Below are 17,261 nucleotides of genomic sequence, written 5' to 3'. Positions count from 1 at the left end.
TTTTATTTGTTTTATTATTTATATAAAAATAATTTAACAATCCCTACACTAATAACTATCTTCAAAACAAACACAATTTTACTTAATCCCCTCGCTATCATTCCCCTCCATTCTATTTTTGAAAACAAACAGGGCCTTAGAGCTCCCAATCACAACTGTATTATTATTATTATTATTAATCAATTAATTAATCATTTTTTCTCTCTCATTTCTCATCTCTCACTTCTTCTTTTACATTTTATACATCAAAAGTAAAAAAATAAAAAAATTACAAATCATCCCCCAAATTATTTTCAAAACTCGTAACCAAACAATTCTTTTCTTTCAAATTATGATTCAAAAATTTAAAACTCAAAATACAACTCCACACTCAAATCATAATTCTAAAACTAAATCAAGAGTGTTAGATTTTTTTTATAATTAGATATGATATTTATGGGGAAAAAAAGTGAAATAGTTATAAATTTGATATTATATTTTATCTTATTAACTATTTTAATCTATTTTTTTTTTTAAATTTTAACTTAAAAAAAAAATAATCCAAATCTAACTTGCCAAACACCCACCCCTTAAGAGTGGGCCTGCCTGGTGGTAGAAACACCAAATAGAAAAGGTGATATCAAAGCAGGAAAATGGTCTTATCAAAAAATGTATAAGTGCTCTCTCCACTCTCACTCCACACAAACAGTAAATTGTCTTATCAAAAAATATATAAGTGTTCTCTCCACTCTAGTATATATATTTACTAGCGTATGTCCGTGCCTAAAGGCACGGTGTAAATAATTTTAAAATTAAAATACAGTTATAATTTATACGTATTATGTTGAAATTTATACAGTTTATGTCATTTTTTGATAAAGATACTGAAAAAATATATTGAAATATTTTGCTTGTATTACACGCTCTACAAAAATCAAATAAAATGACAACTCTCCCTAATCTTAATGCAAATTAAGAAACAAACATTTAAGATTTAAAATTATATTGCATATCAAAATATAAAAGGCAGTAAAAAAAAGTGTAAACACTGAACAAAAAATAGAAATAAAGTTATACTGTCATACACCAAAAGAGTAGGTTAAAACTTTACAAAAAGTGGGTTAAAGCTTTACAAAAGATGTGTCACTAACATGTCATACACAAAAAATTATATTGTCATACACCAAAAATATGTATGCTTTACAAAAGATGTGTCAATAACATGTCTTCAAATATGCGTTTGCCCAAACTTCCTCCTCATTACTTTCCAAAAAGTCTTTGTATCAACTTTTATGTATCCCCAATGAGGAATATGCACAACAATCTGGTAATTTGTGGAAACAAAAAAAATATAGATTAGTACATGTGTTGGAAATATACATGTCAAAATATTTTCAGATTGAAATTACCTTATTACATCCCCATCGAAGCAAGGTAGTCGTATTTCTCCTTTTAAGCTCCATAGATTTTTCGGTCCAATCCTACAAAAGTCCAAATTTCAAATTATTATTAAATTGAAATTTTTTAAAAAGTTATATAATCAACAGAAATAAATCTACGTGGTTACCTTCTAATAAAACGTCATTTAATCTGCATAGAGTACTACAGCAACACTTCAGGATAAACAATATTTGTAGTAGAATCCAAATTATCTTTAGGAGGGAGAATACTTATACGATCAAATGATGTACATCTAGACAATGCCACATATAATTGCCCATGGCTAAACACTGGTATACGCAAATCAACCCCAACAAATTTCACAGATTGTCCTTGAGATTTATTAATGGTCAAGGCATATGCCAATCGGACTGGAAATTGACGTCTTGTCATTTGGAAAGGCATTTCTAAAGAAGATGGTGTCAAAGATATCCTTGGTATGAATGCCAAATTGCCAAACTTTTCTCCAGTTAAAATTTGAGCTTCAATTATGCGAGTGCCGCACCTAGTAACCATCAATCTTGTACCATTACATAGTCCATCTTTCGGTGCAATGTTTCTCAACAATATTATAGGACAACCCACTTTCAACTCTAACTTAAAAGTTGGCAACCCAGGAGGATCCAATGAATTTAAATATTCATTAGGATATCTATTTGTAATGGTAGGATCAATTTCACTATCTTCAGACATTTTATCTGCTGCAAGATAAGTATATAATCTCCCTGGAAAGATATTCAACGCAGTAGTATTAATGTCACTGACATCATCGTTACGCGCAGATAGAATTGTGCGTTCAGTTAAAAATGTTGGGGTTGACGTCTCTATCATATTCAATTGTGGATAAACTGTAGAGAGTAATTCATTCAAATCTTGACATTTGTGTATTGTTGATGGAAGGTTAACGATTTCTTGAGGATTGGTCCCAATCTAAAAAAAAAGTGAAATCAATAAAAGAGTAAGTGTAAACACAATTTATTAATTTAAAATCTATATAATACAGGTTAAAGTAGTGTTACCTCCATCAAGAAATTTGCAAAATTAGCATTTTCATGGCCTTCATGATTCAAGCGCATATTCAAATCCAAAGTCAAGATATATATATGCTTCCATAGAACAGAGTGTCTTAATGATGCATTCACAATTTGCTCACGAACTCCTTTGGGTATAACTGGTAAGATTTGTCGAAAGTCTCCTCCAAGAACAACAGTAATACCCCCAAATGGCTTTTCACTATCACAAATGTCCCTCAATGTACGATCAACTGCCTCAACACAATGTCTATGTTGCATAGGAACTTCATCCCAAATTATGAGTTTTGTTTCTCTAAATAACTCAGCTTGTAATGATTGTTTGCTAAACCCACAAAGTGAATTTTCCAAGACATCTAACGGAATGGAAAATGTTGAATGTGCAGTGCGACCTCCTACCAGTAACAGTGATGCAATTCCAGACGAAGCCACAGTAACAACGATATGCCCAAGGCTACGACATTTTAATGCAATCGTATTGTATAGAAATGTTTTCCCTGTTCCTGCACCCCCATTCAGAAAGAAAACAGTTCCTTTATTTTGAAAAACTGAAGAAGTGATTATATTATAAGCATTCCGCTGTCCATTATTGAGACAATCAATAGTAATTTGTGGATCTGCATGTTCTGCCTCACTCTGCAGTTGTTGATGTTCAACTATTAATCGATTACCAACTACTGCACTCCAATTTGCAGTAGGTTGTGGCATGGGTGGGAAGTCAATTAAACTTTTGCCTGATTCATGAAGCATTTGATTCAAAAGATGGAGACCATAATCTTCAATTTGAGCCTCAATTGGTTTAGAAATGACAAACAATGTACAAATCTTATGTGCAAGATCATCACATATATGCGTTGAAAATTGATTCCATAATGCATATGGATTTAGTGGAGAGCACTGGGTGAGAATAATACTAAACAATCTTCTCAATTGATACCCAGTTTTTATGACTACAGCCTCTTTCAAGCATTGTATCCATTCTTCATCATCTTCTAAAAGCCCCCTTGCAATACATGCTAATTTAAATGTATCATGCACAACATTATCGACTGTGCGTAAAGACTGAAACGACTTTGGTCCTTTGACAACGGTTAGTAACAAACGTAGATAAAATCTTTCACCACAATTAGGGCTAGCAAAGTACATTCTACCAATTGCATATCCCCTTTCTCTTGATTTCCATCTCTTTTCTGACTTGAGCCAGACAAAATGTTGTGGAAATTCTTGATAAGTGAATGGACATTCATCTTCACTGGCAGCACAATATGCAAAGAAGCCAGTAAGAGTTGACATTTGTTGACCAGCTCTAGATTGAATCGTTTGTAATGACTCTTCTGGGTTAAAAACAACACGATGCATTCCAGGTAAATGAAGTGCCAATCGTACAACTGTTGGCATCTCTGCATGCAAAGGATGACCAAATATTCGCCAAGCAGCTTCTGGAGGTCCAATATACCTTGCATCGAGATATTGTTGAATCTCATTTATCATTCCTAACACCATCGTTGTACGATCATAACCCTTATAAATGTACTTATGTATATACTTGACACATCTCATTCCGGCACAAACTTCCACATTTATATGACAGTTGAAAAGTTTTGAAAGATATGCATTGTATGGTACGACATCCCTGTTATCAACTTCTTGCCCTCTTACAGTATGTACTTGACCATTATTGCGACGACGATAGATAGGGTATCCATCTTGATCCATAGTTGTTGTTTCTGTGAAAGCTCGAGGGTATCTCTTAGTGCATCTACCATTTTCCATACATGGTGCTTGCGGATTTCGAGCACCACATGGTCCATGTACCATACAACATTTGATAGTTTCAAAAAGCATTGGGTCGTCTTTTGGGTCTGGAAATTCTGCACACACCAATTTGTCTACTTGAGCACATGTCCGAATTTTGTCTGGGCCCTTGAGAAATAAAAGTGCATGCATATGAGGGAGGCCTCGTTTTTGAAATTCAATTGTAAAAACATGTGCAACTTTATTTCCAAACACTTTATTTGTTTCTATCTCCTTCATCAAACATTTTCTCTTCAACTCAAAAACACGGGCAATTAAATCAGGACGATCAATAGGTTTTTGATATGGTAATAATGCTGAAGTAATTTCTGGCCAATTGGGATTTGCAGTCATGGTAAGAAAAATATCTGGGTGTTGGTTGTATCGTGTGATAGCCATTGAATCTTGAAAGATTTCAAACATATGTCTAGGACTACCAGTAAATAAAGATGGCAAAACAAACCTTTGACCAATTTGTCCAGGTCGCACATAATCTGGATCCATATCTGACAACTCTTGGTAAAGCTCAGCCCGAAGTTTCCCTTGATTAAGCTTGTAGTATGTCAATCGATTTTGCTCAGTTGCAGCCCAAGCATCTACCAAAAACTCTTGAAATAGTTTCCCACCTCTCAAAATTATTGAATACTCTGTGGGTCGTTCAAACAAACGATAACTATAAAAATTCATTTGAGTAAGTCGATCAATTGAAGGTCGATCATACTGAACATTCCACAATTTCAACTCAGGTTCCCATCCAAGCTCACCATATGGAAATAATAGAACATAATGTAATGGCAAGTATGCTGGGTGACATTCATTAATTTGCATCAACTCATTATTTCCTCGGAAATGTAAAATAATATCTCTCATTCCATTTACCTCTGTTCCATCACCTGGTATTACAATTGCAATCTCATCTGTAGTTGGTAGGTTATACCGACGTCGATCAGTTGTTGAACTGTAATGAAGATGAGCAGGTAGATTGTGTCCTGCCGAGTATAATTGATGTAAAATGGCATGAGCCTGGCGATATTTATCTACAAATGCATTGACTTGCAACAAACTATCCTGAATAGTTTTGAGAACATCCCTTCTCAAGTTAGGATTTCTACGATTACGAATTTCTAAAGCTGAATAAGGGTCATAGATATACAGCTGAGCATAACTCGCATCCTGCCCTGGTTGTGGTTGTAGTGATCCTGTTCGATGTCGCAATTCCCCATGAATTGTGAATGATGTGGGGCCCCTTCCACTGAGTACTCTAGGATCCAATGTAGCACCAAGACTCGTAAAAGCATTGGCTGCATTGTACACTCGAGTATAACTTCGAAAGGATTTTGATTGATCATTATTCCCATCATACAATGCCTGAAGTGGTGGAGGGGGTGTAATAAGTAAAGGTAGCCTAATCTTCCCTTCCAAACAGCAAGTTCCGAATAAGGGACGCTTTATAGATGATTTTGTCAATTTTTCATCCATCCAATGTAAGGCTGAACAATAAGGACATAATACATCCATCTTGCCAAGATAATGGCGGCAAGAATCTTTGTGTGCCCGGGCGCCAATTGATATACTCGTAGGTAGATCTTCTAATTCATCATCAGTACATAGATCTTGTTGAAGAAATCGATTTATAGGAGTAGACCTACAAATATTTGTGTATAAATAAAATTCTGTAAAACAAAACGATATGAGTAAAAGTATGTATTGAAGATGTGAGGATCTGAAGATGTGCTTGAAGAAATCGATTTATAGGAGTAGACACAGTAATTTACCGATTCCTTTGTGAATTTGAAGATGTGCTTGGCATAGAAAACGAACATGTCTGATGATAGGTAACCATTGTTCGTTTTTGTGCCGACTGAGAATCTTCAGTTATTGTTTCCCACTCCAAGTGAGTGCGATCGCGACGAATTGGTGTTAAAGAACGTTGTCTTATTTGAACACATTCTTCTAATCCCTCTTGCTCTCGTTGCAAGCATTGAAATTCAATTTTTTCACGCTCTCGCCGTGCCCGTTGGGCCAATGCAGCTTTTGATATTATATTATCATTTTGTGCCTAAAAAGAAAATATTTTATCATTGAAGCAAACAATGTGAATATTTTGTGTTTAAAATGAAACTATCTTCTTATTTCTTCCCTTTCTCTTAATTTTGTTTATATTTTATTTGTTTTATACCTTTAATAGTGTTATCTTTATTTCTTTTTTTCTTATTTCTTCCCTTTCTATCTTCTTATTTCTTCACTTTCCCTTTCCCTTTCTTTGTTTTCTATTTTATATATTAAATAAGAATTAAAAACCTATCTTATTTAGTTTCTCCTTTCCTTATATATTTTTTCTTTATTTCTTCGTTTCTTTTTTCCTATTCTCTTTATATAAGTAGCAACTTATGGATGGTACATTATAAATGCACATGTATCCATGCAAAATAAGAATAAATAAATTTGAAAAATACATACAAATAATAGCAAGTTACAGGAAAAAATATTACAATCATTCTACAAAAACAACATAAAACAATAAATTCATTTTACACACTCATATATTTTAACTATCAAAATTTTGATTAGTTTTGCATCATATTTTTAAAAAAGAATATATACCACTTGACATGCATTTGTCATTCTCTTGCCGGAAGGAGCCATCTTTTCTTTTCCTTTAGACATTGGGTTGACCTTTTCTTTATCTTTTGCCTAACAAATATAAATAAAATATTGAAAAGATTAAAAAAAATCTTATATAATCTTATATAAATAAAATACATACAATGTTTGACTTGATTTTGTACTTACCGCACGAACACGGATAACATTAAGGTCGTGCTCATCACGGATGACCACACCAACATTTCTACATGGAGTTGTAGGAGGAGGCCTACAGAAATAGATTGTGAACAAATTAAAATCTATATAATAAAGTGGTAATAGTAAGAGTAAAAAATTCAAAATTGTCTTGGGTAAAAGATTCTTTTTCTTTTTACCAATTTGGTGTTAAAGAAGGTTGTCTTGGGTTAATACATTCCTTCGATCTTTCTCTTTCTCGTTCTCGTCGCAAGCGTTGTCCCAATTGGTATGCAGAACATGGCTTTTGATTTTTTTCACGTTCTCGCCGTGCACGTTGGGCCAATGTAGCTTTTGATAACACATTCTCATTGTGTGCCTAAAATGAGAATATTATATAAGAATGTGCATAAAATGTGAAGATTAACTAACTTGCTTCCCTTTCATCATGTAATTTTTCTTCCTTTTAACTAACTTTTCCTCTTCACTCGGTTAAGTTGTTAGTCATATAAGAACCAATGCATGTATTTATGAAATTTAAAAAGGAAGGGAAAAATAATTTGAAAACACAAAACTGCAAACTCACTATGCACGCACTTATTGATTTTAAGACACTACCCATCTCTTTACAAAATGTACGTTGAAAAGGTAAATATTAAATCATTGGGTACGTAAAATGTGAATATTAGCATGTAATGTCTTGTACTTTCCTTTTCTCTCTTCTTGTTGTTTCTGTTGTATTAAAATGCATTTTTGTCTTTTTCTTCTTTCCTTAAGAACTTCTTATAAGAAAAATAAAAATTAAAAAAAAATTATATTATGTAGTTTCCTTTTCATCACATAATTGTTCTTTCTTCTTATTTTCCTTTTTCGTTTTCTTGTATTTTATTTTTATTATGCTATGTTGTAGATGCAACATATTGTCTCAATGCAACATATTTTTATCATACAAATAGACAAACATATTAAAAATTCAAATTAATGTTTATACAAATGCATTAGCATGTTGTACAAATGCTTACTTTAACATGCTTCAGAAAAACATTTCATATTCAATAAAAAGAATTGAATAAATTTTTGAAAAAGAAACTTTTGAAAAATGTACATAAAAAATAGTATATGACACTATGCAATTCCTAAAAAAATTTATATAATATTCGAAAAAGAAACTTTTAAAAATTGTTGAGAAACCATACCATGGGAATAGCATTTTCCTTTCCTTTGCCATAAGGAATAGCTTTTTTTGTTTCCTTTGATATCGCCTTATCTTTTTCCTTTGCCTTTGCCTGTAAAAAATAAGTAGAATATATTTATAAATTATTTTTAAAATGATAAGAAAATACATGTCCAATGTTGAAGCGACTTTTAGGCTTACCTCATGAATGCGAATAGTATTAAGGTCACGCTCATCGCGAATAACAACATTAACATTTCTTTCTTGAAGAAATCGAACCTATACATACAAAAATTTTAGAATGATAAATAAAACTTTATACACATAAATAAGAAAATTAGTAAGGGGAGGTGATATTACGGTTCGGTGTAAGTCCCCATCCACCTATAAAGTATGAGGAAAAAAAATAATTAGAATAGTGATATTGTCCATAACTGTTGTACTTAAATTTATAAGAGAGGTACTTAAATTTATATGAAGAGAAAAAAGAAGAAAAAAAACTTACTTGACCAAAAATAGTGATATTGTTCATAACTGTTGTACTTCAGCCTAAAAATGTTTGGTTATATAATTTTAGACACAAAGAAACAAAAAAAATAGCAATAATAAAATTAGCAATTAGCAAAAAATTGGAAATGAAATGTTATTTAAATAAAATTCAAATAACATTTAAAATGAAATGTTATTTAAAATTCGAATAATAAAATTCAAAATTTTATTTAAATAAATAACTACCAGGAATAGAAAATACTTAACGGGTTACAATCAAGAGGAAAAGAAATAAATAAAAATATAAACTTCTAAGAAAAAGAAAAAGGTCAACAGATATCAGAGGCACGTGCCTTCTCTGTTTAGAATGGTACAATTTTTTTTTTAATTTTTTATAACAAAATGTTAAATACATTTTATTGGATTAAGTTAAATACTCGGTGAATTTGATTAAAAACAAAACGGATTATGTTAAATACTTGCGTTAAGTTAAATACTTGTAAGTTTAATACATTTTTTTTCATGAAGACAACTAAAGTAATACGCGCACATATAAGGATTGACCAGAATTTTTAAAATACAACATAGAATATTATATTCCCTTTAAAAATAAAAATAAATAAACTCTCTTCCCATATTACGCATAAATGTTAAAATGTCAAGTCTTTCATATTTTTCTTTTAATTAGGAACTGTTGATATTCACAAAATAATTAAATGAAAAATATTTATCATCTGTACATTAGAATCACACAGCAAATAAATATTACATTTGAATGTTAAATAAATTTTTCTGAGTGTTAGTTTAATTTTTTTGTTGCAGGAAGATCAACTAAATAAATCACCCTTACTTTCTTTTTAAATAGCTCCAAACAAACAGTCCCTTCCCTCTCCCACTCTGTCTCTCTACATTCTTTGCGAAACCCATAATCAAACTCACATTTTCTGAGTCAACCCAGCATTTAGAATAGATGTTTTTTAACAATCACATTAAAATTAAAATGATAAATTAAAACTCGAGCACAATAATTGTCCGAATTTGAACTTTTCTCTTTCTTAACTGACTTCAATTTTATAGAGATGAAATTAAAACCAAAATTAAAACCCATTATAATCATAAATATTTTGAAGTTCACCATTTATGATTTGGAAAGTCCAAACATAAATTTATGCCAAAAAAAAAATTCACCACATAAGAAAGCCATTTTATAAGCAATAATGAATAATTATTTCATCAAGCAACTAAAGTAATACACACATATGCATTGACCTGAATTTTTGAAATGCAACATATAATATTATACTCCCTTAAAAATGTGAAAAAAAAGGAACATAAATCTCTTGCCATATTACACATAAATGTTAAAATGCCAAGTCTTTCAAAAAAAAAAAATTAAATGAAAAAAAAACAATCACTTTCTTTTTAGAATCACACAACAAATATATTATATTTGAATGGTACAATTTTTATTTTTATTTTTTTATAATAAAATGTTGAATACATTTTTGTGGGTTAAGTTAAATACTTGGTGAATTTGATTCAAAGCAAAACAAATAATGTTAAATACTTGTGTTAAGTTAAATACTTGTAAGTTTAATACATTTTTTTTCATAAAGACAACTAAAGTAATATACACATATATACATTCAACAGATTTTTTTGAAATACAACATAGAATACTATACTCCTTTAAAAAGGTGCCAAAAAAAGAAAAAAGAAAACATAAACTCTCTTGCCATATTACACATAAATGTTAAAATGCCAAGTCTTTGAAATTTTTCTTTTAATTAGGAGCTCTAGATATTAAAAAAAATTATGAAAAATATTTATCATCATTTAAAAAGGTGCCAATATTTATTATCTTGCATACATGTGTGACCCACTAAATCATGGTTGATTGCATCTATTTTTGAAAAATAAAATTGAGCATGTAGAGTTCTTCAACTGAGCATTCCAGTGATTAGTGATGTGCTTGATGGTTTAGTAAGTTAAATAGAAATGAATAATGCCTTTTTGTCAAACAATCCTATGGGCGCCTAAGCCTAGGTTTTTATTTTGGAAGGAATAAATAAATAAAAGGGAGAATAGAAGCCCATATTACATCAAAAGATATCATCACATAACTAAGTAAAGGAGTCAGGACAATCAAACCATGATGGTTACGATTAGTAAATTACTTAACTTACTCTCTCTCTCTCTCTCTCTCTCTCTCTCTCTATGTTCATCAAATTTGAGTAAAAATTTGATTAAAAGTTTGATCTGATACGAATACTCCAATCGTTGCTCTCATGGTCTTCTTCAAATCTTTTCAAAAAAATTCCAAACTTATCCTAAAAACCATCTCCTATCTATACTATTTTTTATGAAAGAAAACCATCTCCTATCCATACTCTATTTTAAAATTTTATCAGAAAAGATTAAAAATATTATTATTGGAGATTTGGTAAAAATTTTTGTTCATCCTTGATTTAGTGAAAATTTTGGATCTATTACGTTTTTCTTGTGTATAATAGCCAAATAATTTTGAGACCAACCTTATGTGTAAGGACCAAATTTGTGCTTAATAGTTCAAATAATTGACAGTAATTCTTTGATGAAAAAATAATTTCTGCTTAATGTTTTTTTTTATTAAAAAAATTGGCAATAATTCTAATTAAAAATGTTTAATAGTTCTGAGAGAAATTTGGTGATGAGAGACATTTCCTCAATGTTTAATAGTTCTGAGAGAAATTTGGTTCACAATAATTCTGGTTAATGTTTAATCAAAATTGATAGAAATTTGGTTGACATGATGTTTTTTAAATAATTGACAAACCAACTATTATACACAGTTGACAGTAAACACAATGTGTATAACCTTATTTTTTTTTTTTTAATAGCAAACCAATTTCTGTTTAATGTTTTTTTTATTAAAAAAATTGACAATAATTCTGATTAAAAATTGACAGAAATTTGGTGATGAGAGACACATTTCCTCAATGTTTAATAGTTATGACAGAAGGCACTATGTTTAATCAAAATCGACAGAAGGCACGATGTAAATAATTTTAAGATTAAAAATATATTATTTTTTTTTTCTTAAATAACTTGTAACATTTTTGCTTGTATTACATGATCTACAAAACTCAAATAAATAACAACTCTCCCTAATGTTAATGCAAATTAAGAAATAAACATATAAGATTTTTAATGTTCACCAATACTGCAAATCAAAATATAAGAGCAAGTAAAAAAAAAAATTGTAAACCCTGACAGAATAATTTCTTAGTCGATGATTAAGTAAACCCTAAAAAAAATTGTAAACACCTAATAATTTCTTTGTTGATGATTAAGTAAACAAACAAACCAAATTTTTTAAAATTGAATTTATGCACAATTTGTATATACAGAATCTTTTTATATAATTTACCTAATATTAAAAAATCCAAGACACTTAGATTCACAGATTCACATGATTTGTGAAGATCATCTATTTTTTTTGAGAGCACTGAATTTCATTTTAAATAACAAACATAGAAAAATCAAAGCACTCAGTAAAATATATCATCAAGTTTCTTTTGAATATGATATCTCAAACCAATAATTTTGAGTCATAAAAAAATCATCTCTAAAGCCAAAAGGGGGCTTGGATTCTCCACAATTTTTTTTTTTTTTTCTTTTTGGAGTGTTGAACACATTCAAGAGGCTGAACTAAACCAAGCAAAAGGTCAAACCACTGAACTGAAGTATGCTCTCTCGTGCTGCACATTTTCATTAATTTCCTACCTAATTTTATATACAATTTTTTTAATTTTTTTGTGTAATAAATATAGATATATGAGTGGCATGGTTGTCACAAAAGTTTCATTCAATTTTATTGTTGTGGGATCTTTAGTGTCCAACATTGCAGTGGTGATTTAAAGGGGTAGGCAACTTTTGTACTTATTTAGGATATCAAGTTAAAAAGAATCCCATATAGTGTATGTGTATATATAAGTATTTTGTTTTAGAAAATAAAATAGCAAATTGTATGATTGAATTCAAAATATAAAACTTAAAATGAATTTTAAAAAACAATAAAGTTAATATATTTTCCAAAAAAAGAAATAATAAATCATAATTATTATGTCTTCAAATATGAAAGTTAGTAAATCATAAAATTATGTCTTCAAATAATAAAGTTATGTCTTCAAATAATAAAGTTAATAAATCATAAAATTTAAAAAATGTCTTCAAATATGAAGTAGTTCAATAATTAGAAAAATGTCTTCAATAACATCAAGTAGTTCAATAACATGTCTTCAAATATGTGTCAATAACCTTTTTTGAAACCAATTTTCAAGTGTATAACACCAAGCTAATTTAAAAAATCCATTGAGCAGAATTTTTGGCGGAACCAAAATTTATGATTTTGGTGATAAACAGTTGACAATAAACACATTGAGCAGAATTTGGTGATTTTGGTGATAAGAAATTCTGCTTTGAAAACACATTGTGCAGAATTCTTCTAATTGAGCAGAATTCTTTGAAAACAGAATTCTTTGAAAACAGTGGACAATTAAAATTCTTCTCAGTAAACACATTGAGTAGAATTCTTTGAAAACACAGTTGGCTCAATATCAAAGCAAAACAATAACAGAAGCTGTACCCAAACGTTACCAAAGCAATAAACTAACCGAGCAGCCGAGCTTTTTATTTTTTATGGCTCCAAGTTCCTGATTAACTAACCGAGCAGCCGAGCAAAGTCCTGTTTCAAGTTGAAGTTCCTGATTTCAATTAAAAAATAAGTGATATTGTTGGGTGCAAGGAGATACATGGAGCCATGTGAAACTAAGTGAATAAAATAAATGAACATTCATACTTAAATAAATGAACATTCATACTTATATATATAAATGAACTTTCGCAACCATGTGAAACTAAGTAAATAAAATAAATGAACATTCATACTTAAAATAACATACATTTTTACTCATTAAAAATATTTTATAAGAATTTAATATATTTCTATCATAAATATATTTTACTGAGTAGTCATTAAGTATAAATATTTTACTGAGTAGTCATTGGGTGCAAGGGGAACTTCACTCTGGATGATATATGCTGGTAGTCATTAAGTATAAATATTTTACATTGATGATATATGCTGTTAATGTGAATATTTTACATTGATGATAAGAAAATATATGTGAATATTTTCTTAATCATCAACTAAGAAAATATATGCTGGTATAAATATTTTCTTAATCATATTTTCTTAAAATGCTATTCTTAATCATCAACTATGTGCCAAATATGTTTTTCAACTCACATTTTTCCAGATGTCATTGTGCCAAATATGTCACATTTTTCAACCTCTAACACCATTCTGCGAGGGGACCATTTTCAAAATAGAAAGTCACAGCGGTAAACATCATCATGTTTTTCAAAATATGTTTTTCAACCTCTAACACCTCTGTTTGAAGTTCTTAATCAACTAAGAAAATATTCTTAATCAATATTTTCTTAATCATAAACTAAAGCATCAGATTAACCAATCTACTATAATCTCAAGTCTGGAGTAAATGAAACGAAATGGTGGAGTCCTATCTTTTAATGATCAAAATATAAAAGTATTTAAATATATTATTGTATCCTATTTTGTATCCTATAATGATCAAAATCTCACCTCTGTTTGTAGAAAATTTTAAAATCTCAAGTATAAATTTTATGATAGGACTGTGCCTGAAGGAGGTTTTCAGGAGGTTCACATGGTTATGGGATACAATTTATAGGATACAATTTTCTATCATACAAAATTCAGAAAATTTTCTATCATACAATTTCACATATCACTTGTGAATTTTACAGGATTGTGCATTGTTGACTGATGGGAGGTTTTCAGGAGGTTCACATGGTTATGTTGTTGGCCACAGGTATGTTAGCTTTTAAGTACCTAGTTTCGCATCTTTTTTAGATCGTAAGATTTTTATTGTTTGTGCTTCTGTGTTTAGATTTTTCTCTCTTATTTTTTGAGTTCTTAAGAATAGTGAATTGTGAAATATTTTCAGGAAGGTGGACCAATCGGTCTCATTGAAAATGGAGATGCCATCACCATAGATATTCGGGAGAGAAGAATGGATGTTACTATTTTTTATCATATTGGGCAGATGTGACCAATCGGTCTCATTGAAAATTCAGAAAATTTTCTATCATACAAAATTTAGAAAATTTTCTATCATACAAAATTCAGAAAATTCTATTCTATTAATGATCATAAATATATTTTATGATAGAAAATTGTATCCTATAAATTTTAAATTGTATCCTAAAAGTATTTAAATACTTTAATGATCAAATTTACTCCAGACTTGAGATTATAGTAGATTGGAGAATTGCAAAAATTGAAGAATTGCTTCTGGAAGAGAAATGAATTAAAATGAATTAAAATACTCCAGCAGTTAAGAACCCATTAAAGAAATTCATGGAAGAGAAATTCAGCAGATTCCTCATAAATTTAAGAACCCATTCAGCAGATTCCTCATAAATTTAAGAACCCATTAAATTTAAGAACCCATTAAAATATTGCAGCAGTTAAAAACCCATTAAAATACTCCAGCAGATTCCTCATAAATTTAACATTGATATTTCTAGAGAAATTCATGGAAGAGAAGCTACCATGAAAATGCACAGGAATACATTTATGATCATTAATAGAATAGAATACTCCAGCAGTTATATCAATATAGACAAATATTAAAATTAAAATACTCCAGCAGTTAAGAAATTTTAGATTTCAAGCTCCCTTGAAATCTAGCATATACGCTAGAAATTTTTCCCTTTAAGCTCCCTCAGAACAGAGCTGGAGCATATATCAATATCATCCAGCATATATCAATATCGATATCCCAGACATTATTGCACGTCAGAGGAGCATAAAAAGGCCCTACTAATGTTATTTTTTAAAATATTTTCAGACAATAAAAGGCCCAGAAAAGAGTTACATGGAAACACATTCTGCAGAATTTTCAAAAAAGCAGTGTGGGCCTGACCCATTCTGCAGAATTTTCATAGAAAAAGACTACATCATCCAGTGGATCATCTATATCATTCAAAAGCTGATGAAGGCACACATCTATATCATTCAAAGGCTGATGAAGGCACACATCAAATCATACAAACCCACCCGTGATCATCTATATCATACAAACCCATTTTCTGAACACAAACTTCTATTATTTCCATTTGTATCACAACACAAACTTCTATTATTTCCTTCTTTTTTTTTCCCCCGAAGGCAAATGAAACTTCTATTATGAAATGCTATCATCAAATTATGACATAGAATATATACAATATATACAATTTATCATCAAATGCTATCATCAAATGCTATAACAATATATACAATACACACCTCACTATCTGCAGCAGTATTGATGACAGAGGGTATGGGAAAAAAATGGTATGGGAAGATCAACTCTGCAGCAGTATTTGATGGCTGATGATCGACATACATCTGCTTCATTCACATTATATAAAAAAGTGTAGGAATGGGAAGATCAACTCTGCAGCAGCCAAGCCAAGCTTCACATCTCATCAGAGAGTAGGAATGGGAAGAAGACAGAGGGTATGGGGGAGACAGAGGGTATGGGGGAGACAGAAATGTGTTGGGCGGGAAATGCTTCTCTCCAACCATTGATCTCAACCATTGATATATATTTAGAATTGATCTCAACCATTGGATCAAAATGTATCTCACATACATTTTGATACATTTTTCAAAAAGCTTTGTGCCTTATTATATAGATGTGTAATATATAACTACGGAAAAAGCGTACGGGAGACTTGACTTTTCGAGTTTTACGCCTTTGCATTATTTACTGTAGCAGTAATTATTTCTCTGTTTTGGACCGTTGGATCAGAAACCGAAAAGTGGCATTTGCTCTGTTTTGGACCGTTGGATCAGAAACCAAACAGTTGCAGGTGGATTCTTCTAGTGGACGCTAGTGTCGCTAGATATACTTGGCTCAAAAATGTTAGAATTTCCAAAAATTCTACTAAAATTTTTATCAAATGTTTTACATAGGTGTGGGATTCACATTATGTGGCTCTCACACCCAGGTGAGACATTTAATAAAATTTTTAGTAGAATATTTGGGGTCTCTAACATTACTCTACTTGCCTTGCCTTTTTTTTAAATAATGTTAGAGGTTCTAAAAATTTTACTAAATTTTTTAATAAAGGTTATATATAAATGTGAGACTCATATAAAAGCATTCACAATGGACACATTAAATTGTGTGTTAGTGTCAGGTGCCAACTTTTGGCTGGCTGAAGGTATTGTTTGGTGTTGCAGTGGATCTGTTAACGTATGTGTTAGTGGTGTGTGTTAGACTCAGTTGTTAAGTTGTTTGTTATCTGCAGCGAGTGTTCTAGTTAGGAAATGGAAGCGTTTTTGTGGTCTTAATGGTTGACCGGCCGGCTGTCCGGCCGATTGACCGGTCAACAATAAATTTTTTTTTTTTTTGAACTTGAAATTTAATTTTGGGTTTGAAATTTTTGATTAAACTAAATTATTTATTTATTTTATTTATAATATACACACACACACA

The 17,261-nt window shown here is 30.4% G+C and overlaps 1 protein-coding gene across 1 annotated transcript; it reads right to left on the bottom strand.

The window, feature by feature from the left end:
• Positions 1–2,668: 2,668 nt before the first annotated feature.
• LOC145793851 (uncharacterized) lies at positions 2,669–16,424 on the bottom strand. The gene is made up of 13 exons (XM_082876732.1): positions 16,064–16,424; positions 13,344–13,433; positions 8,560–8,583; positions 8,401–8,478; positions 8,222–8,311; positions 7,226–7,404; positions 7,038–7,119; positions 6,849–6,938; positions 6,020–6,303; positions 4,708–5,889; positions 3,554–3,702; positions 2,850–3,184; positions 2,669–2,683 (listed from the first exon to the last, which is right to left on the bottom strand). The coding sequence occupies exons 1-13, from the start codon at positions 16,172–16,174 to the stop codon at positions 2,669–2,671; spliced, it is 2,709 nt and encodes a 902-aa protein (XP_082732858.1). The 5' UTR covers positions 16,175–16,424.
• Positions 16,425–17,261: the final 837 nt, after the last annotated feature.

Source organism: Camellia sinensis, chromosome 6, assembly GCF_055761805.1.
Source record: "Camellia sinensis isolate YWXY chromosome 6, ASM5576180v1, whole genome shotgun sequence".
NCBI classification, from domain to species: Eukaryota; Viridiplantae; Streptophyta; class Magnoliopsida; order Ericales; family Theaceae; genus Camellia; species Camellia sinensis.
Note: the sequence above shows the minus strand (reverse complement) of the source record. Positions and strands in the feature narration are given on the sequence as shown.

Bases quoted from the DNA above. Each gene is read 5' to 3' on its own strand.
- LOC145793851 (XM_082876732.1), bottom strand. From the start codon at position 16,174: ATGAAGCAGATGTATGTCGATCATCAGCCATCAAATACTGCTGCAGAG. The intron at 8,584-13,343 runs GTTAGTTTATTG...CATACTTTATAG, and splicing joins ATAAAAAGCTCGGCTGCTCG to GTGGATGGGGACTTACACCG. The intron at 8,479-8,559 runs GTAATATCACCT...TTGTATGTATAG, and splicing joins ATGGGGACTTACACCGAACC to GTTCGATTTCTTCAAGAAAG.